This window comes from Tenrec ecaudatus, chromosome 12, assembly GCF_050624435.1.
Source record: "Tenrec ecaudatus isolate mTenEca1 chromosome 12, mTenEca1.hap1, whole genome shotgun sequence".
NCBI classification, from domain to species: domain Eukaryota; kingdom Metazoa; phylum Chordata; class Mammalia; order Afrosoricida; family Tenrecidae; genus Tenrec; species Tenrec ecaudatus.
Genome location: NC_134541.1, coordinates 95,582,633 through 95,606,433, shown reverse-complemented (window position 1 = coordinate 95,606,433; position 23,801 = coordinate 95,582,633). Strand labels below are relative to the sequence as shown.

General features: G+C 37.9%; 1 protein-coding gene and 1 pseudogene across 14 annotated transcripts in view; both read left to right on the top strand.

Annotated features, from left to right (window-relative positions):
* Positions 1 to 23,801, top strand: part of NEK1 (NIMA related kinase 1) — a 231,566-nt gene that overhangs the window by 181,004 nt on the left and 26,761 nt on the right. For all 14 annotated transcript variants that reach the window (XM_075564253.1, XM_075564248.1, XM_075564257.1 and 11 more), the window contains 4 exons: positions 10,979 to 11,155; positions 16,768 to 16,885; positions 21,685 to 21,773; positions 22,071 to 22,318. In XM_075564253.1, coding sequence (XP_075420368.1) covers positions 10,979 to 11,155; positions 16,768 to 16,885; positions 21,685 to 21,773; positions 22,071 to 22,318 — 632 coding nt within the window. The remainder of the gene's footprint in view (positions 1 to 10,978; positions 11,156 to 16,767; positions 16,886 to 21,684; positions 21,774 to 22,070; positions 22,319 to 23,801) is intronic.
* LOC142422241 (DNA-directed RNA polymerases I, II, and III subunit RPABC3-like) lies at positions 20,165 to 20,695 on the top strand (annotated as a pseudogene).

Below are 23,801 nucleotides of genomic sequence, written 5' to 3'. Positions count from 1 at the left end.
TGTACTAGAGATGTCTTATTAAAAATAGAAAACTTTTAGGATTTGTAAGTGAGTTATTGATAATAAATTTTGTTGTGGTTGTTCTAATTTTCTGTTGAAGTGGAGAATGGTCATATTTTCTTGTGAATTGTCCCTAATTGGGTAGTCTTGTTTTTTATCTCATGCGACCTGGATAGGTTCTAAAACTAAAAGACAAAGAAAATGTGTCTGAAGACAATCTAGCAAGTACAACCATAGGAAAAATGTCTTTGATAAGAAAGATACAGGAGCAAACCAATAAGATGGATGGTGGACATTTTAATGTGGATTCAGGAAACAGATTGACGAAAAGATACGTGTAGCTGGTATGATGGATATCAAAGAGGGTACATTGTAGGAAAACTTTCAGAATCCACGAGTCTTTGGGTCTCAGTATCATAGCTCCTATGAGATAAAAGATATAATAGTGTGCCTCTACAAATATTTACAGCCATGGAAGCCCTATGGGACAGTTCTGCTCTGTTCTATAAGGTCACTCTGAGTCAGAATTGACTCAATGACTATGGGTATGATTTTGGTTTGGTTATTGTATTTACACATAAAGAAGATTATTCATATATAAAATCGGTTTTCTGAATCAACTGTTTATTCCACTGATCAGGAAGTAGAATGTAGTTTTGATCTCTTTGGAAGCTGTGCCTCGGCGTGAATGTGTATATGCATCCCTCTTGCATACTCTTTTTTTCTCTCTGTCTCTATCTCTCTTTAGACCAGTGGTTCTCAACTTTCCTAATGCTGTCACCCTTTCATATAGTTCCTTATGTTGTGGTGACCCCCCAACCATAACATTATTTTCTTTGCTATTTCATAACTAATTTTTCTACTGTTATGAATCATTGTGTAAATATCTGATATGCAGGATGTATTTTCATTGTTACAAATTGAACATAATTAAAGCATAGTGATGAAGCACATAAACAGTATGTAATTATATGTTGTGAAATATTTATTTCTGATTACAAATAAATGAAATTTCGTCTTAAAGCATGGTGTAACATGGGTAACAGTCTTCACGCTGGATACTCCTATGTGGATGTATCTGCATGTGTGTGGACCCACCTGGAGATGGATAGAGGAGTGATGTCTTGGTTCCTAAGACCATTGGAAATATGTGTTTTCCGATGGTCTTAGACGACCCCTGTGAAAGGGTTGTTCAACCCCCAAAGGAGTTGCGACCCACAGGTTGAGAACCGCTGCTTGAAACTCATATTCAAAGTAGGAGGAAAAAATAACCTAGGAGGTGAGGCTGTTAACATGCTGGATGTAAAAAAATAGCCAGATGCTTATAAATATCCAGAAGTATGAGCACTTAACATATGTTACTAAACTGACAAAAGTAGGTTGCTATTTCCTTATTAAGAGTAAATACCTTAGCTATTAATCTTCTAGAATTTTCTTTAATGTAAAAGGGAAAATATTTTAATTAAAATGTATATTTGATCAATTGTTTGAAAAAGTGCAAAAGCACAAAGTGGGTGTATGAAGGCAAGCCTAGTGGTATTGCTACAAAATCACCAATACCTTTTATTAAACAAAATGTCAAACAATTTCTTCTCATATCCTGCATTTAGGTCTGGACACTTTTGGAAACAGTGTTTTTATTCCACTAAACCTTCCCCTCAAATTCTGCACTCCAGTTTGTGCCACATTTAAACAGCAGTTTTGGCATGCTTGAGGAACTCAAATCATGTTCTTTTCAATGATTTTGAGTTCTATGAACAAAAAGAAGTCTCAAGGGACAAGATCAGGTGTAAGGATTCCCAACAAAATCTCTTAGGACAGCCTTTGAGCAGGTACATTGGCACGATGGAGCCAAAATTTTCTTCTTTGCTGGCTGGCCTCTTTTTCACCTATGCAGTTTTCAGTTTTCTTGAAACTTTGTTATATTAAGTCCTTGTGATTGTACCATGTCCTTCAAGAAAATCTGTCAAATTGAGCCCTTTAGATTTAAAAACAAAATCCAAAATAGCTGCCATAACTTTCTGAGCTGACATCTCAGCCTTGAATTAATTTCTGTGGTCTTTCTTAACTTCTTTAAAACAATTGATTCTTCTACAAATGGTTGTTCTATGTGAGGTAACTTTTGTGTAAATTTGTAAAGCTTCAAAGATTTAAGAAAGGTGTTTTGTTATACTTTTTTTTTTAAGCCCTGACCTCAAAATTGTTTTTCCATGGGGAAAAAGGGTATCCTTTATTTTGAAGGTACCCTAACAACACAAAAACAAATGTACTCCTTAGAAAGTTTGTCTGCCATCCCCTTATGGAAGGGTCGCGGGGAAGAGACGAGCCAGTCAGGGTGCAGTGTAGCAACGATGCAACATACAACTTTCTTCTACTTCTTAAATGCTTCCTCCACCCACTATCATGATCCCAATTCTACCTTACAAATCTGGCTAGACCAGAGGATGTACACTGGTACAGATAGGAACAGGAAACACAGGGAATCCGTGGAGGATCCCTTCAGCATCAGTGGTGAGAGTAGTGATACCGGGAGGTTGGAGGGAAGGTGTGGTGGAAAGGGGGAACCGATTACAAGGATCTACATATAATCTCCCTGGGGATGGATAACAGAAAAGTGGGTGAAGGGAGATGTCTGACAGTGTAAGAGATGACAAAATAATTTATAAATTATCAAGGGTTCATGAGGGAAGGACGAGTGGGGAGGCAGGTGGGGATGAGGAGCTGATGCCAGGGTCTTAAGTGGAGAGCAAATGTTTTGAGAATGATGAGGGCAATGAATGTACAAGTATGCTTTACACAATTGGTGTATGTATGGATTGTTATGAGTTGTATGTGTCCCTAATAAAATGATTTTTTTTTTAAGAAAAAGAAAATACCATGGAATGGACCAGGTGCACCTTAGTGCTCAAAGTAACATCTTGCTTTTCAACACTTTAAAAGAGGTCTTGGGCAGCAGATTTACCCAAAGCAGGATGTCCTTTGGTCTCTTGACTACTGCTTCTATGAGCATTGATAGTGGATCCAGGCAAGATAAAATCCTTGACAACTTAAAAAAAAAAAGAAAACTTGTATGTAGTCACCCACTGATCTCAGAGATGGTTCAACATATTTTATTTAGAAAAATATAGTGTGTGTAGGAACTAAAACCCCAGTAGCAATACTTTTAGATTTACCTTCATATTCATAATTAATTTGTTGATACTCTTGTATCAGGAAATTGTGCAATTATAGTCAAGAAATAAAAGAAAAACAAAGAATAATTAATATTCTTAAACTCAATCTGAGCCTATTTAGTATAAAAATAATGCTAGAATAAATTTTTTTCAAAAATGGCTAAATAAATTTATGATTATTTTGTGGACAAAGTCTGATATTTATTTCCCCTAGAACTATTCATTTTAAAACTTTACATTCTCCTTCTCTTATGTAAAATTTTATTGATTAAATCTGTAACTTATGTATAATACTATTGAAGTCTTACGAAAACAGGGCTTTTTCATTCTCCAGTAATAATTTATCTGCATAGAATTGGAACTTAGAAATACCATATTTTATTAATTGTCTTTTTAAAATGTAATTCACAAACTATTTACTAGGAAGAAGCACTATTCTGTATTTTATTGTAAGACTCCAAAAAAGAAATGTAAAAAGTCATCCTAGCTCTTAGAGCAGCGGCTCTCAACCTTCCTCATGCCGTGACCCTTTCATAGTTCCTCATGTTGTGGTCACCCCTAACCATAAAATTATTTTCATTGCTACTTCATAACTATAATTTTTCTACTGTTTATGAATCATCATGTAAATATCTGATATGCAGGATATATTTTCATTGTTACAAATTGAGCATAATTAAAGCATAGTGATGAATCACAAAAGCAATATATAATTATATATTGTGAAATATTTATTTCTAATTACAAATAAATGAAATTTTGTCTTGAAGCATGGTGTAGCATGGGTAACAGTCTTAATATAACAACAGTAAACTACATTGCTACGTTTTGCGACAGTATACAGAAAAAGCCAATGTTAATGCAAAGGTTGAGATAGCTTCTTTCTCACCACATCAGAAATTCTCGGGGCAGTCATTGCAAGAGCACAACAAAGATCATTTTCCACAACAAGTCTACTTATGTGTTTAGCCATGATAATCAACAAGCTGGAAAACCCCGTTTCACAAAGATAGGTTGTTGGAAATGGAAGAAGAAGGTGCAACACAGTCTCAGACAGAGCAGGATCTGACTGCAAACACACGATCCAGAATTTTGTAACTGGCATTGTAGAGAAATCAGGTCTCACTGCATCACTGTAAATAAGTTCAGTGAACTCCTCTTGTGCTATCTCAGGAACATCTTGCACTTTGACTGTGAATGGGCTTCTGGCAAGTACAAATGAGGTGTCAGGTAGATTTGGAAAGTATGATGAAATTTCATCTGCAAGCATGTGCAAGTGTTCTTTCACAGAAATTATCTTCATAATCCTTTTGTCTGGTTCAATGTCATGATCCTCAATGAAAGCAGATAAGGTAGGCAACATGCAAATTTTATTTTCATTTTTTTCCGCCAAAGCTGAATCATTCGGAATGATCAGATATTTTCAGATAAATGGAGGCACATTGCTGTGATAAATTTAACTCATTCAAGATGGCAACCAAGTAAGCTATTTTCTGCAGTTCACTTTTATCACTGAAAAGTGCTTTAAACTGCACTCTTGCTTTTTGATTTTAAAATGTTTTGAGTTCAACATCAAGCTCAAAAACACATTTTAAAACTTCCTCACAGCAATCATCTCACTTCAGTGTGAAATAGCAGAGCATTATTTGGTTCATCCAACTCGTTTTCCAGTTGTGAAAACAGTCGACTGTTTAAAGTGCACCCCTTTACAAAATTGACAGAGCTTATGACACTTCATTATGTCTTGTAACTCTTGTGGCAGCGTCTTTGTTGCTATTATTTGCCGATGAATCATACAGGGCCACCAAATATGAAGCTTCAGTGGCTGCTACATTTGTTTGTGGTACTTGCCACCATTTCAAGTCTGGCTTTCCTGAGTCCATCAGCTTTGCTTCTAAAATAGTTGGTATCCTTGCCAGCAAAGCTCGGATGCTTGCTATCAAAATGGCATTTTAGTTTGTTCATCTTCACAGATTTGGCTGATAGAACTTCACAACAAATAATACATTGCAGTTTCTCAATTTCCTGCTGTAGTTATTAAGGCAAAACCATACTATATAAAATCCTCACTATGTTTTCTTTTCTTAGCCTTCTTCTCTACATGATCCATTGTCATAACAATAGCTTAAATGATACAAAGGATGATACATGGCATAGTTCAGTCAATACAGTTAATTAAAGTTTCCTATGATTTACCATTCAGTTTGTGTTGGTTTTTTTTTTACATACCTGTTACTATCACAAAGGGACAGCATTCACATCAACCACAGCTGAATATAAAAAGACCGATTGGCATCCAGATTAAGTTCCTACGTTACAGATATTTTTTTGCAGTAGTTGATAATTTTACAGTGCATGATTTTACATTACTCAGTAATTATAATTTGTGAAGTGTCATTTTACCTCCAGTACTGCTGCTTTCAACACAGCAGCTGCTTTCTACACAGTAGCTGCTCTCTACACATGTGCATAAGTACATTATGGTGCCAACCCTGTCACATACTACCTGTATTTGTACGGGGTGTATGTGATGGGGTTGACGTGATGATGTCATCACGCCAGGTACTTGTCTGTGGGCATATCTGCATGTGTGCGGACTCGCCTATAAACAGATAGAGGAGCGGTGTCTCGGTTCCTAAGACCATTGGAAATATGTGTTTTCCTATGGTCTTAGGTGACTCCTGTGAAAGGTTTGTTTGTCCCCCCCCAAAGGTTGAGAACCACTGTCTTAGAGGATAGATAAAAATAAAACCAAATAATGATAATATATGAAAATGGTAAGAATGAAAATATACATAAGTTAAAAGGTAGGGCAGAGATGTTTAAGTAATTAAGTTATTCTTAGATAGCCAAGGAAGACTTCGTAGAGTCTGAGAAACTCAAAGAAGCAACCATACTCTTAGAGGTTCACTATGAATCCACTCAATGGCAGTGGATTTTTATTATTCCCACTCCTTTGTCAGTTTGTCCTACTACGGTGACTTGTGTGCAAATACAAGAAAAGTCACCCATTGTGAGTAGGTTTCAGCAGAGCTTGAAGAATAAGAACTGTCATTTAAAAGATAGAAAATAAAGAAAAGACCAAAGTGACTGTCAGAAAAGAAACTGAAACTTGCTTTGGAACATGGAGTAAGTAAATCAAATGGAAGAAAAAGGATTGTCTAGGCCGCTTCTGAGGAAATAGCCACAAGAAACCAAAGAAATAGCAACTGAGCATGGTCATAGATAATGCCAGAAGATGAGGTCCTCAGCCTGGAAGGCACTCAAAATATGACTGGGAAAGCACTGAGTCCTCAAAGATGAGTCAGCCTGAATGACGTAGATGGAGTAAACTATTCAGAACTTCCATTTGTTGCTGTACCATGACCCAAAATAAGAAACAGCTACACGCATTTATTATTAATTGGAACACGGAATATAAAAAATTGAATCTAGGAAATTTTTAACTCATCACAAATGAATGGAATGCATAAAGATTGATACCCTAGGCGTGTTGTTAAAATGGACTGGTATTAGCCATTTTGAGTTACGCAGTCATATCGTCTGCTATTCCTGGGATGACAAGTTCAAGATGAATGGCATTATATTCATCATTAAAAAGAGCATTTCTAGATTCATCTTGGAATCAGTAATTGGAAAATATGACCTTGGCAATAGAAATGAGACTGGAGATCAAAGAGAATTTTGCAACACCAATGACGACTTCACTACAGATACAAATGCTTTTTTAAAAAAACAACAACAACATAAATGGTAACTATAGTCATAGTTTTCATCATATGGAATATAGTGGAATGAAATTGACTTCATCTGGGGAAAGAAATTATGGAAAAGTTTAATATAATCAACCAAAACAAGGCCAGGGCTGACAATTGCTTATGTGTAAGTTGAAGTTGAAGAAAAGTAAAACAAGAACACAGAAGCCAAAATACAAACTTGAGTATATAGATCCCACCTGAATTTAAAGAACAATTCAAGATTTGTCTCATTGAACACTAATGACAGAGACTTGATGAGTTGTAAGGTAACATCCAGAACATCATACATGAATAAAGCAAAGGATCATTAAAAAGACAGAAAATTGTAAAAAGACCAAAGTGGCTGTCAGAAGAAAAAGTGAAACATGCTTTGGAACATTGAGTAGCTGACTCAAATGGAAGTATATGCACAATCCTTGTGGAAAGCAATATGGTTCTACCGCAGTCCACCAGGAATATGAATTCCATGTGATCCAGCTATCCCTCAGCTTCATAGAGAATAGAAAGAAGTGAGAGCCAATGGTTTGCAGGCTATAGGTGACAGTGGTATCCCAAATCCATTGCCCAAATCCAAGTCCACAAAGGGATTGAGCCTCCAGTGAATTCCCTTTGACCAGGGAGGTGAGTGGCTTTGCTATCAGGCAGAGTGAAGTGGTGTTTTGGGCAGTGGGGTGAGGTGGTGGGGTGAGGTGGTGGGTGAGGTGGGGTGAGGTATGTTTTTCTCTATATGAAATCCGGCATAGGTAAAACTAGAGACAGTGACTGGCATTGATGGTTTCTTGTGAGGAATAACAGGGGAGGTTGGAGAGCGTGGAGCAGGACGGGCAATGGGGAGCTTATAACAATGAGTACATGTACAGGTTCCTCATGAGCACAATGAAATGTCTGGAATTCCCATTCTTCTCAAGGTTATCCATAGTTTATCATAGTTAGGAAAGGAAGAAAAGATCAAAGTGGAAGTCAGAAGAGACTCTGAAACTTGCTCTTAATCATAGTGTAGCTAAAGAAAATGGAATGAAGGATTAAGTCAGAGTTGAATAGAAAATTTCAAAGGGAAGCTCGAGAAGACGAAGCCAAATATTAAAATGAAATGTGCAAAGACCTAAAATTAGAAAACCAAAAGGGAAGAGTGCACTCACCATATCTGAAACTGAAAGAACTCAAGAAAAAATTCAAGCCTTGAGTTGCAATCTTGAAAGATTCTATGGGCAAAATGTTGCACAATGCAGGAAGCATCCAGAGAAGGAGAGTTACTGTACCAGTAAGAGCTAGTGGACATTCCATTTTAGGAGGTGGCATATGTGCAAGAAGCCAGTGGTGCTGAAGGCAGAAGTTTAAGTGGCACTGAATGCATAGCCCAAAGCAAGGCTCAAGGAATTGATGGAATACCAATCGAGAGGTTTCAGTAAGCCAATGAAGCACTAGAAGCACTTACCAAGAAATTTGGAAGGCAGCGCCTTGGCCAACTGACCGAAAGAAATCCATATTTGTACCCATTCCAAAGATTGAGGACACAGTGGAATGCTCAAAATATAAAACAATATCATTGATTGCATGCAAGTACAATTTTGTTGAAAGTCACCTAACAACAGTTGCAGCAATACATTGACAGGAAGCTGCCAACAGTTTAGGCTGTGTTCAGAAGAGGACATAGAATAAGAGATGTCAGATGGATCTTGTTTCAAACAGAGGCTATAAGGAAGATGTTTACTTGTTTTATTGGCTAAGCAAAGATATTCAATTGGGTGGATCATAATAAGCTATACATACCCTTGAGAAGAATGGGAATTCCAGAACACTTCATTGTGCTCGTTCGGAACTTATACATGGAGCAAGAGGCAGAACAAGGGAATACTGCATGGTTTAAATTCAGGAATGGTGTGGGTTGTACCCTCTCACCACATTGGTTCAATCTGTGTGCTGAGCAAATAATCAGAAAGCAGGCCTATATGAAGAATGTGGCATCAGGATTGGAGCAAGGCTTATTAGCAACTAGGACGTACAGCTAACACAGCCTTGCCTGATGACAGTGAGGAGGACTGGAAGTACTTACTGAGGAAGATAGAAAATAGAATACATCCTTCACAATGGGTTACATTTCATTCAATGTATAGAAAACAGAAATCTTGGCTCCAAAGACAGCATTATGATAAACAGACAAAAGCAAAAAATGTCACCTTTTATCCACAATTAATGTACATGGAAATAGCCATCAAATCAAACAATGTATTGTAGTTGACAAAGATGCTGCACAGACCTCTTTAAAGTGTTGAAGAGCAAGATGTCACTTTGAGAAGTATGTGTGTGGCCCATGCCACACAAGCCCCTCATAGGTTTGTGAAAGTTGGAAAGGAAGGCCACAAAAGAATGCATTTGAATTACGGTGTTGGCACAGAATACCATGGGCTTCCAAAAGAACAAGCAAGTCTGTTTTAGAAAAAGTACAGACAGAATGTTTCTTAGAAACCAGGATAGCAAGATTTTCTCTCCTGTTGTACTTTGGACATGTGATCAGGAGAGACTGGTCCCAGGAAACATAACCCCGTGTTTAATAAAGTAGCAGGCCTTCAAAAAGAGAAAGACCTCCCCAGGAGATGGATGGATACACTAGCTGCAAAAGTGGGCTCCCACATAGCTACTTAGGCACCCTCTCACCTCTGCTTTTTAGTAACACTAATAAGCTTTGGTCTCTGTGCATTTACCTATTTCAGTAAGTAGAATTCTATTTATCCTTTGCGACTAATTTATTTCAATCAGTACAATGCTTTAAGATTTGTCTAGGTTGTATTACATATCAGAGCTTCCTTTCTTTTTATGACTAATATTCCATTTTAAAAATATATTGCATTTTGCTTATCGATTAGCCTGTCAATGGGCATATAGGTTATTTATACTTAGTGGTTATTGTGAATAGCACTATACCGAACATTGATGTGCACATGATTCTGTTTGTGTTCTTTTAATTCTTTTGGCTTTATCCCTAGGTCTGGGATTTCTGGGTCACAGGCTGGTTTACCTAACTTTTTAAGGAGTTGCCAAACTTTTCCACAAGGGTTGTGCCAGTTTGTGATCCCACAAGCATTGGACAAGGTTCCAATTTCTCGACATCTATTATTTTTCATTTTCTACAATAGCCATTCTAGTGTGGAGGGGTTTGATTTGAACCTCTGTAATGACTAGTGAGGGCCCTGGTGGCTTGTGGATTAGGCATTGGTCTGCTCTCTGCAAGGTTAGCAATTCAAGCATACTAGCTGCTTCTCGGGAGAAAGATGAGCCTGTCTGCTACTATAAAATGTTAGAGTCTTGGGAACTCTATAGAGGATCACTGTCAATCAGGATTGACTAATGGTAGTGGATTTGATTTGAATGACTAAGGATAATTCCTTATGTGGCACAAATAGTTAAGCAGCAGGCTACTAACCTAAATATTAGCATCTTGAAACCCCAGCGATGTCTCAGAAAAAGAAAAACAAAATCTATGGAGCTATTTTCAAAAACTCAAAATAATTGAAAATTATACAGAGCACGGTTCTACTCTAAAATACATAGTGTTTATACAAGTCAGAGCCAACTCAACAGCTGGTTTGCTTTTTCTTGGTTTAATGATGTTGAGTAATTTTTCGTGTGCCCGGTGGCCATTTCTATACATTTTTGGTGAAATATTTATTTAATGCCTTTTCTTATTTTGTTGTTAGGGTGTAAGTGGATATTAAAGTTCTCCAAATTTTCCTCCTAATCTATAGGTTGTCTCTTCAGTTTTCTTTAAATGCTATAATTTCCTTTAAATACCATTATTTCCTTTAAATCAGTGGTTTTCAACCTTCCTAATGCTGTGACCCTTTCATACAGTTCCTCATGTTGTGGTGACCGCCCAATCACAAAATTATTTCCATTGCTACTTCATCACTGTCATTTTGCTACTGCTATGAGTCGGGCGACCCTCAAAGTGGTCATGACCCACAGTTGAGAACCACTGCTTTCAATGCTCTTAGGTAATGTTCAAGTCACTTTTAGAATCTAACATAATTTTTCATTTTTGTTTTACAGAGATTTCTCCTGAAGGGGAAAAATACAAGCCCATAATCATCGGAGAAGAAGTGAAATGTATTTCACATGAAGTAAACCCCTCAGCTACTGTTGATTCTCCTTATGTTGAAATGAAAAGTCCAAAGTTTAGGGAGACATCTCCACAGATATCATTGAAACCAGAAGAAAATTTGGATGGTATGATAATGTGTCAAAATGAGTTATATTTAACTTTAAATAGCTAAATTCTGTATTTCCAGGCTTCTGTACATAAAAAATAAAAAGTGTGTGTATATTTAGATAATCACTCACAAGTTAGGTTAAATATATTAATACTTTTACTAACTACCTTTATTTTTTACTGCCGCGCGTGCATACACGCGCGCGCACACACACACACACACACAAATCATTCCCGAACTTTAATGTTAAAACAACAAATTAACGTATTATATTTGATTGTGTTTGTATCAGAAATTGAGTCTAGGCATAGTTAATGTGATTTCTGTAATCTTGTGCTTTTGTATGGGTTCCCTAGGTGATAATCAAATAGTTATTATGCTGATCTGAATGGCCTAACATGATTTTATTCCCATGCCTTGATCTTGGCAGGGCTCAGGTGGACCTACTCAGATAAGTCCCTCTCCTCCTGCATTTGGTCATCTTTCATGTTAGCTCAGGCTCCCAGATATCAAGATGGAAACTACCAGTTATCTTAAAATTTAGTTCATGCACATCTCAGACTCAGACAAAAATAGAGTGAGAGTCAAAGGATGGCAACAATTTTACCAGAATAATGGCAATTAAAAAAAACAGGATAGCAATATTAATCTCTGACAAAATAAACCTCAAGGTACCTGATAATGAGCGATAGCAATGGGCATTTCATAATGCTCAAGGGATCAACAGACCAAGAACTCATAACCATAATAACTGTATATGCACCCAATGAAAGACCCTGAAAATTCATCAACCAGTCCTCAAAGAAATGAAAAGAAAAATCACCAAATAGAAAATTATAGTAGATGATGTGAATACACCGCTCTCAAAGAAAGATAGATCAACAGATAAGAAATGCAATAAACAGAAGAGCTGAACAATACAATTGAACAACTTGACCTCCTAGATATTTTCAGAGCTCTCCAACAAACAGTAATATATATATGTATGTATGTATATATATATATTGCTGTTTCTTAAAGAGACCACATGCTGGGACATAAGGCAAGCATCAGAAAATTCAAACACATAGAGATCATTCAAACCATCTTGCTACATCAATGCCCTTTATGCTGCATTAAGATATGTATTATTGCAGCAATCCAGTGAAGTACATTTTGTTGTGTTTATGTTTGTTCATATTAGTGTTTATCTCAGTGTGTATGTCACTGGAGGTCACCCTCTTGAGGTTGTGTTATTTGTTTCTCTTTCCCCCCCCGATAAATGCAACCCAAGATTGGAGAGCCTATAGGGACAGCAAATAGAGTAAGGGTTTTTGGGGAGGGGGAGTACAGAGAGAGTGGGTGAGATAAAATGGAGATGATATCAACAAGTTCAGGAAGGAAAAGTATATTTGGAGATTGATTATGGAATCGATCGTATAATTCTGCTTGACACGATTGAATTATGGAATGATATGATGTATGTATTAACTGCCAAGTAAAAACAAATTTTTTTTAAAAGCATAGCTCCAGAATTGGGTTTGGGGCTCACACTAAATCCTAGCTCCAATGTACTAACAATTAGTTCTTACATCATGGCCCTGCTCAATACTTGCCCTCCGAAAGGAAACAAAGAAGATGTGGTGCTAGAGCAAAATGTGGTGAAGAAATTAGATGGTGCCCGGCTATCTGATAAAATAGCATCTGGGGTCTTAAACGCTTGTCTCCAAACAAGCAGCCAGCTAAGTGAGATATCAACTAAGTGCACAGAAAGGAGCACACCATCATCAGTCACCGAAGGAGACGTGGAAGGAGGGACCAGCGTCAGAACCTAAGTTGTGAGAATCCAATGTGCAGAAAGCGATGGATGACAGTGGGAGCCCAAGACCCATTTGTGGAACTACATGGAAAATAAGCCTCCAGTGAACTCTCCCTCTCTATAATTCAGGGATGGGAGGAAAGGGTCCAAAAACAGAGTACTTAGGAGAGATGAGTATAGCAAACCAAAGGCATAAATCTGACTTGAACAGTTAAAGCTTTGTTGGTAGATCCCTGCCTATGATGCAGCCCAGACCAGATCTGATTTCCAAAATTTTCTGTATTTTTTGTATTAGTTTGTTTTTCTTTTGTTGTTGTTCATATTATGGTGTGTATGTCAAAGGTGCTTTGTCATTGGAGGTCACGTTCTTGAAGTTGTGTTATAGGCTTTTCCATTTTTTGGTATATGAAACCCAAGATTAATGAACTTTAAAGGACAGCAAGGAATTACTAAGAGGCAGAAGAAGGGTGAGTGTGAAGGGTGAGTGTGATGGTGGGGCAGGACAAAGTTAAAAGGAAAGAGAGGAAAGATCTAAGAAGCAAAGCTATGGTTAGAGGTATAAATATAGATGTGTACATATGTAAATACATTAATTCATAAAAATTGAGGTATTGACCTATGTACATATATTTATATGACAATACACTGAGGTAGTGGATGGACTTCAGGCCTCTGCTCAAGCCCTCCCTTAATGCAAGAACACTTTTTTTTAACAACCTGTTATTCTATGATGTTCACCTTCCCAACACTATCACTGAAGACAAAATGGGCGCATAAGCAAATGTGAAGGAAGTGGATGGTTCCTGGGGCATTAGAGGCTTGAAGATAAACAAGTGACCATCTTGCAGAGAAGCAACAAGTCCACATAGAGGAAGCACACCAGCCTATGTGATCGTGAGGTGTCGATTGGATCGGGTAACAGGTACCAGAAGACTACAAACAAAAAACCCATTTTGTTGAAAATGAGGTCTCTACAGAGTCCCAAAACCCACCTGTAGAAAATGGGACATCCCCTCACAGAAGGGTCACAGGAAGGTGTGTTAGTCTGGTTAGACTAGAGAAACAAATTCATAAACATGTATATGTGCATAAAAGAGGTTTATATACAAGAACAATTGAATATTGAAAAATTATCCCAGTCCAGATCAAGTCCATAAGTCCAATATTAGCCCATATGCCCGATACCAATCTATAAAGTACTCTTCAGACTCACAAAGCACATGCAATGATGCTCAATGCAGGAAGATCATAGGCCAGTGGGTACAAAGTCTTGTGGCTCCAGTGGCATTGTAAGCATCTCAGCACTGGCAGGGGTCTCTACATGGCTTCTCTGGCTCCAGAGGTCTGACTCCATCAGCTTCTGTCCATGTGTCTTGTCAGTAGCGCATCTGTCAGGGAGTGACGAGAGAGAGATAGAGAGAGAGAGAGAGAGGTGTCTCCCGCCTCCAAGGAAGAAATACAAGAGTTCCCAGAATTCTCAGAAGAAAGCCATGCCCACACAGAGGCCTCATTGGTTATATCTTGAATGACAGGCCACACTCAACACCTTCACTCACTCGTAATCCTTGCAAATTGACACCAGATTATGTAACTTCCACAGAAGGGATGATGAGTCAACCAGGGCGCAGTAGAGAACTGATGAAACACATAGTATTCCTCTGGTTCCTTGAGGCCTCTTCACCCCCCACTATCATGACCCCAGTCCTGCCTTTCACTGTGGGCTAGACGGGAGCTGGTACACAGGTACAGATAAGAGGACACTCGGAATCCAGGAACAGTAATGGAAGTAGCGATACTAGGAGGGTAGGGGGACCGTAGGGGGAAAAGGAGAGGAAGGGGGAGCAGATTGCAATGATCTACACATAACCACGTCCCCCCGACCCCAGGGGGATGAACAACAGAAACCATGGGGGGTGGGAGACGGCAGTCTATGTAAGATATGAAAACAATAATAATTGATAATTTACCAAGGGGACATGAAGATGGGAGTGGAGGGAGGGAGGGAGGGAGGGTCAAAGGAGCTGATAGCAAGGGCTCAATAGAAAGTAAATGTTTAGAAAATAATGATGGCAGCATATCTACAAATATGCTTGATACAGTTGATGTATGGATTGTTGTAAGAGCCCCCAATAAAATGCTCTCTTGATTTGAAAACGGGCAGCAAGTAGAGTAAAGGTGTCGGTGGGGAAGAGGTTACAGTGGTAGTGGGGGGGGGGGGGGATAAAAGGGAGATGATGTCAAGGACTCATGCAGAAAAAGAACATCTGGAAACTGATTGTGATGGCAATTGTACATTTCTACGTGACTGAACTATGGAATGATCTGATATATGTATTAAATCCCAATTAATTAAAAAATGAAGTGGGAAAAAATTAGTCTGGGAACTCGTACAACATCATGTGTAATGCACCCTCTTGGTCAAGACAAGCTGAATGCCAGCTAAATTCAAGGGGAGGGGAGCAGCTCACCTGTAGATGAGAAGAATCTTAGAGACCTTGTGACATGTGCTGGCATCTTGTGTTCCCAGCCATTACTTCAGTAGTCCTAGTCATTAAAATCATGGTTACAGCTGGTGTCTTAAAAAACAGGTATCAAAAGCATAATTGCTACCTACTTCATATCTTTTCTTCTAAAACAAATGAAAAATAGGTATTTAATCAAGATGTTTAGCCAATACAGAGGTTGACAAACTTTTTATAAAGGACCAGACAATAAATATTTTGGGCTTCATGCTTCTTATGTCATATATCTAAATTTCTATGGTTAAGGTACTGAAGGACAGTTATATCTACAATAAAGTAAAAAAGTATTTGCTTCTAGAGTTATTGCCTTGTATTAGTGATCCCCCAGAAAGAAATGATAAAAATATTAAGGACATGTATGTGGGAGCTGGGGAGCACTAGGACTGATCGTGATTACACAACTCATTTTAAAAGCGATTTAACCATGGGGGGTGGGGAGAAAATGTTCTAAATTTGGTTGTGGTGATGCTTGTACAACTCTTCCTGATATCAAATGCCAGTAAAACTGTTAAAATTATCTTTTAAGGACTGGTATAATAATTATCATTTTAACTAGAACAAATGGTTGGAAACTTTGAAAATGGAGAGAGAGAAAGAGTATCAGAATTTCAGAAAAAAGTTGTGGTGTCTTGAACAAGGATATTGATGATATTAATTGGAGAGGAAAAGAGAAACAAACTGAAGGGAAAAACTCTTCATCATGATTTGTTTTATTTTTAGAAAATATCAACCAGGTAAAAAATGAACTGCTGGCAGAAAATAGAGATGGTAACCTGGTTACTAACTATTCTAGGTCTTAGGAAAATATGTTTAGTGTACCTTGAATATATATTCAAAATAACTCCAACTAATATTTTTGTGTTTTCTTGTGTGCTTGCTGGAAGATAGATTTGAATGATCCCTTTAGTCACTATTAGGGGATCACACTTACTTGTCTTCATAATTTTGTCTATGCATATTTATATCATTTAAAGTGATTTGCTTAGGTTGCTTCTCTTATTTAAACCAATTTACATTTCATTGACATCTTAATAAAGAGAAAAGAATTTAGGATAAAAATACAGCATATACAATATTTTTAGACTTTTACTGTAGTGAACTTGCAAAATTCTATTTCAGAAAACAATTGAATTAAAGTTTAACATAATAACAGGATTAAAAATCTATAGATAAAGTATTTAAAGTTTGGTTATAATTAATAAATTAGCTTAAAACTAGGTAGTGGTAATTTGGAAAAAGTTTATTCAGTTTTCTCCACACTAATTTTGCCTTCATACGCGGTCCTTCATATGTATTGTTTTTTTGCAGAACCTGATGATTTGGAAACAGAAGTTCTACAAGAGCTAAGTGGAATAAACAAAGATAGTAGCTTGCCAGGTGCTATCACTGATGTGTGGGTTGAGAAGAAAGAAGCAAAGGAAACTGAGTATGTTATCTAGCTATCCTTATCTCATAAAACTAAGATCCTGTTTTGTAATATTATTATTTAAATAACACAATACCCTAATATTGTAATATTACATTTTAATATTTATAATATTATAATAAGCTTTTATAATAAGTAACTGTTTGAATTCTTAGTATATCCACATGGTTTAGAAATCGACAAATACATCAAGTTGTAACTAAGAAGTCTTTGACCCATCACTTTTGACTCTCCCTTCAATGTGATTCCGCCTTCCACTGTGATTGCCTTGACTGATAATTAAATGTAAATAGTTTAACATGTTCATAAACAAACATGAAGTTGCTCTTCCTTTTTAAATGCACTTGGTGTAATATGCACAGTATTCTACATCTTGTTTATTTTTACTCAGACAATAATAAGTCTGGGAAATTGTTCTATATTGTTATTATTTATGTTAAATGCTGTTGAGTTCGCTCAGGTGCATACAATCTTATGTACAACAAAGCAAAACACTGCTCATTCCTGTGCCATCCCCACAATTATTATACTTGAGCCCATTATTGCAGCCACTGTGCATTTCCATCTGGCTGTGGGTATTCTTTTGTTTAATGCTTTACCAAGCATCCTGTCCTTTTCTGCTACTCGTCTCTCCTGATGTCATGTCCAAGTATGTGAGATGAAGTCTTGCCATCCTGGCTACTAAGGAGCATTCTGGCTATACTTCTGAATTGGCAATTTATTATAATTACTCTAACAGCCTACTCCACCCTCAGAATCTCTCCAAAATTTTGTGTCTTTGTTTTTTTCATGAAACTCCTACTTCATCTCACCTATCCTTTTGGAGTCTGAAGATTATACATCTAGTCTCCTAATTTTTACTAAAAATATGTTTTGAGCACACCCCCCCCGTCCCTAATGTTGTCACTGTCCAACTCTTTGTTGCCTTTGAATGATTTTCAGGACATAAAAGCAGGATACTAGTTTATGGAGCAAAATTCTTAACCAGAAATCCTGTCATATATCATAGTCATTTATTGTTATCTAAATTCTTTGAAAACAGGCCATTTTTCTACTTTTCTTTAGACTATCTTCTCTTTTTTAAAACATTGTTATTTTTATGTAAGTTATAGAAAGCCAGAATTTAACCCTGGTGTGCATGGAAATTTAGTATATGATAAGGATTGCATTTCTAATCAGTTGGAAAAGGTAATCTGTGCAACACAAACTAGTGAGAGAAATCAGTAACAATTTGAAAAAAATAAAGTCCCATTTATAAGGCCGTTTGACAGAACAGTACTCGGTGGGCTAAAGACCTCAATATGTTTTGATTGTTTGTTTGTTTTTAAAAGTAAGGGATTCTAATAATTATGCCCCAGGCTCTGGGAGCTACTAATCTGCTTTCTGACTCCATGGATTTTCCTCTTATGGTCATGTCGTACAAACAGCATCATATCCCAAGTGGCTTTTCTATCTGGCTTCTTTCACTTAGCATAATATTTTCAAGGTTCATATTTTTGTTTAATGGATAAGTAGCATTCTATTGTAGAAATATACCAAATTTAGTTTATCCATTAATCATTTCATAGATATTTGGATTTTTAAATAATACTTTTACTGGGGGCTCTTACATCTCTTATCACAATCCATGCATTCCTCCAAAGTGTCAAGCACATTTGCACATATGTAGCCATCATCATTTTCAAAGTATTCTCTTCCCTCTTGAGCCCCTGATATCAGCTCCCCATTTCTTCCCCCTCCCCCCACCCACCCTCCCTCATGAACCCTTGTTAAGTTATAGATTATTTTTCCATATCTTACATCATCCTCTGTCGCCCCTCACCCACTTTTCCATTATTTGTCCCCCTGGGAGGGGGTTTTAGGTTGATTCTTCTACCCCCACCCTCCTCTAATCCTCCTGGTAATACTCTCATTGTTGGCCCTGAAGGGTTTATCTATCTTGGGTTCCCTGTGTTTCGGGCTCTTATCTGTAGCAGTGTGCATGCTCTGGTCTTATTCGACTTGTAAGGTGGAATTGAGGTCATGATAGTGGGGTGAAGGAAGCACCAAAGAGCTGGAGGACAGTTGTGTGTTTCAAAAGTGTTATACTGCACCCTGACTGGCTCATTTCTTCCCTGTGTAAGGGGATGTTCAATTGTCTACAGATGGACATTGAGTCTCCATTCCATGCCCTACCTCATTCACATTGGGTATGGTTTTATTCTGGGTCTTAGATGCCTGATGACTGATCCTATCGATACCTCATGATCACACAGGCTGGTGTGCTTCTTCCATGTGGGCTTTGTTGCTTCTGAGCTAGATGGCTGCTTGTTTACCTGCAAGCCTTTAAGACCCCAGATGCTATATCTTTTGATAGCCAGGCACCATCAGCTTTCTTCATCACATTTGCTTATGCACCCGCTTTGTCTTCAGCAATGGTGTCAGGAAGGTGAGCATCACAGAATACCGGATTGTTAGAACAAAATGTTCTTGTGTTAAAGGAGTACTTACTCCCTTAATTCTTAACATACAGAGATGAGTACATAATTCTATTTCCCTTTCATTTTATATATATATTTACATATGTACATGCGTATATTTAGGCCTCTCTAAATGTCCTTTGCCTCCTGGTTCTTTCCTCTATTACCTTTTTACTTCCCTCTTGTCCAACCATCATGTTCGGCCTTCTTTCAGGTTTAGCAATTCCTCGCTGCTACATTGTCCAACTTTAGGCTATGGTTAATAGGGCTCTTATAAATATTTGGGTAGAATATTTTCTTTTAAGACCATTTTTATTATTTTTGGTTTATACATAACAGTGTAATTGCTGGGTCATTGGGTAATCATGTGTTTACAATTTGAGGGACCAAAGACTATTATATTTGAAGTAATCTACGTGTGCAATTAAAAATAAAGGAAACTGTTCAAAATTTGGAACCAGTTGAAAAAGTTAAATAAAGATGTAAAAACCACAGAAGCTAACATGCTCCTCTCCACATCAAACAAATGATTGATTCTTTATTCTTCCCATCTTTAACATTCTGGATAAAATGTGTAATACATATATTTAATCATTTCAAACTTTGCTGAGTTAAAAAGTGAGGCTTTGGCCTCGCTGCAGGTCTGCAGACGGTATACAGTACTTTCCCTCGTTTCTTTTGAGCCTGCGCGCGAGGGGGACACGCTGTCCAGTTTTGGTCGCGCTCCTGGCACCCCTGCACGATGGTGGGCATCCTGTTTGAGGATATTTCGAGAAGTTTGACCGAATGTCTCGACGCTATTGTGAGGGAATCATTCAAAATGGACCTCATCCTGGATGTAAATATTCAGGTTGACCCTGCGGACCTGGTTGGTCATAGCCAGCACCTTCTACGAAGAAGGCTCACTGGGTGAGAGTGGTACAACAACCCTCCCCCGACCGGTCTCCCGGGGCGGACCAGTGTGAGGCTGGAGTGCACGGAACGTGTACAGGATCCGAGGAGAGGGCACACGCCTCTGCCTCGTCTCCTACGGGGCCTGCCCCTGAGCTTGCAAGACGATGTCAATGGCCTGGATGGATTCGAGGCAGATTCCGGGGTTTACCTGCTGATGAACTACCTGGGACGCTGGCCTGCAGTCCAGTCGCTCCGGCCACAGACACGCCTGCCTCAGACCCCCAGCTGCCTTGTCCCATGGAGGACATCGCCGCCCAGGCAACTTCGTCAAGCCCCACCAGCAGTCGCTGCAGCCCCTGTGAAGGAGGCCTGGCCCCTTGCCTGCCCCGATGCCCCTTTTAGTGATCGGACTCACGGGGAGCTGGAAGCCTTTGGGGCACCTAGTGGGAAAGCTTAAAATGAGTTAGCAGTTGTTCTGGGCATGATTTGTTCATTAAACTTTACTTTTTCAGGAAAAAAAATGAGACTTTTTCTTTACTTTTTGTTCTCAATCTTAATTCTCTCCACGTAAAGGAATTATACATTTCTGTACCAGTCATCCTGTTTCTTTTTCTGAGCTGTACATCTGTTTGTTTGTTTTTTAAGAACAAGCACCACACTATAGAAATTGTTCTGAAAATTAGTTTCTTGGTGATATATTGGCTGTTGTTCAGCTTAAAATTTATATAGATAGATCTTTGCTTCTTTCTTTTTTAACATGTAATACCTGATTTTCTGTAATATTAGTATATTGTAAATGTTTTATGGATTATACTATCTAAACCAGCCTCTAGAAAATGACATCATGCTTGGTGGAGTGGAGGTGCAGCAAAGTGAGGGAGGCCCTCAGTGAGATGGGTAGGCGCCATAGCCGCAGCAGTGAGCTCAAACAGAACGAGTATGAGATGGCCTAGCACAGGGAGATACAGCGTTCTGTTATTCCTTGGGTCGCTCGCCGCGAGCTGGAACCGAGTGAACAATACTGACCAACCACCACCACCAAGGGTATTTCAGATCTCTGAAGTGGTAGTTCTCAAGCTAGTACTAGCATGCAGCAGAATACTTTGAAGTTTATTAAAGCACTGATTTCTGGACCTTAGCTTCTAGAGTTTGTAATTCATAAATTTAGTATGAGTTAGATGAGAATTTGCATTTCTTACGTTTCCATGTGCTGCTTTTGTCTGGGGGCCATGCTGTTTTAAGGTGTGGGTTTTGTAGTGATAATGATTGTTGAAGGTTTCAACAGGATAAAAAGTATAATGTGCTTAAGAGAGAAAGTACGTAGGCAAGTGAGAAGAGCTATCACCAGAATGCTAGTGAACTTGTGTTCCATTTTCTGTATTTTAGAGTGTTTTTTAGTAAATTTTGTGGGGGTTTTTAACTGGTGTACTCATGTGTGTTTGGCAGGTTGGAAGACAGAATCACCATTCAGCCAAATGAAATTTCTGGAGATGAAAATCTGAGAAATGTCAACCAATTTAGTGAGATTCATATAGGTAAATATAATTGCATAACACTAATTAGTTTCTAGAAGATTTTTAGTGCCAACATGTTTTCTTTGTATAACATATAACTAGTGAGAATTACTTATCAATCAACTCAATTATCTAGAAAGTTACAGGCCTACAGTACTGGATGCACTGGCTAATAAATCTGGAGTGCCTGGCAACATAGACAATGAACTCTTTTATCAATTATTTTCATAAATATTCAAGTTTAAAATAAGTTACTTATCACTATCTCTTATTAGCATGTCATATGGATTTTCACAAAACTTCTTTTTTATACCACAGAGCCTGAAATAGATGATTTGCTGCACTCTAAAAGTGATATAGATAAATCTATGCAACCAGAACCATTTTTCCATAAAGTGGTTCAGTCTGAAGACTTGAAAGTAATCTCTCAAGTTCAATTAATTCAGTGTTCACCAGAAGAGCCCTTTCCAGTTCGATCTCACTCCGATTCACCGCCAAAACATAAAAGCAAGAGTTCTTTGCTGATTGGTCTTTCAACTGGTTTATTTGATGCAAACAACCCAAAGGTAAGTATGTTACCCAATGGAAAATGTTATCTACTTGATAATCCTTTTATTGAGTATTAATCTTTGAAAAAACATAATATTAAGTTTTAATTCTTTAGAAATGCAAACATATACTAATGAGCATACATCAAAAACACCAAAAAACAAAAACTCCTCTATCTTCTTTTCTGAGTTACTGAAACGAAATTGCCACTGAGAATGCCAGTGGGGCCAAGTTCCATCTTAGGGTTCTTTTTTTAGGGTCTATGACTACTTTCACAAAAAGATTTTTATTATACTACTTTCTCCCTTTATGCAACTTCTCCTGCCCAACTTCTAAAATGAGATCCTAATACTTTTAGGATAAAGCTTGTGTTAGCCTGGGTTCTCTAGAGTAGGAAAACTAGTGATACTTTCAGATAGATAGAAGGAGTTTTATTTCAAGAAAGTGGCTCACACAGTGTAGAAGTGGTCAAGTCTAGTCTGGTTTAAATCCATATATCAGGTGTCAGACTGGAGGCTTTTCCTGACTCATGTAGCTGCTAGCATTGACAAAGCAGGAAGATGAAGCAGGAAGACTACAGGCTTTGGAAGAAGAGGTAAATAATCCAGAGTCAACAAGTCAAGCTTATAACTGTAGAATCAAATGAATCTAAAGCAAGTAGTATGGTAGATTGATGAGCCAGATACAGGATCGGGGCAACAAGATGGGAAGGAGCTAGCTTCTGGACACTGACAGTTTATGTAAGGGTAGGCTGTATGCCCAGTGACACTTCCTTCCAATTAGATCATCGCTGTGACCTGAGTATGAGGATAGCAGTCCATGCTAATCTTTCACATCTGCTGGCTGCTTACAGCAGAGTCCATCATGGAGTTGACTACATCATGTTAGATCACATCGTGGGGGTGACTCCACCTGCCAAACTGGGAATCGTGGCCCAGCCAAGTCCTCCCAAAACCTAACTTTTACGAAGCTTAAACTATATTTTTAGAATAACTGGACTGTTAAACATTGCCTGGTTTATATATAAAAAGAATAATAGATATTTATATGCATTCCCTGCTTTCCAGACCTCTTATGTTTTTCTAATTTGTTATTTTAAAAAATAACTAATTTTTCTTATTATAAAATTGGAACATTATTGTCTAGAACAATTTAAAACATGTAAAATTAATAAATCATTTTCCTGTATGTACAACTATATTTTCACCAAAATATAGTTATTATGAAAACTCTTTTTGTAATCTGTACTATTTAATACCCAAATCCAAAAGCCCACTCCCATCAAGTTGATTCCAACTCATTGAGAACCCCACCTAGTTTCCCAAGCCGTCAATCTGTATGGGAGCAGGTAACTTTCTCTTTCTCATATGCAACAGCTGCTGGGTTTGACTGGCCAACCGTGCTGTAAACAATCCAGTATTTACCCAACACCACCACCAGGACTGCTTTCTTTTTAAAATGTATTGTAGGATATAAGAATTTTGACATATTTTGAAATGT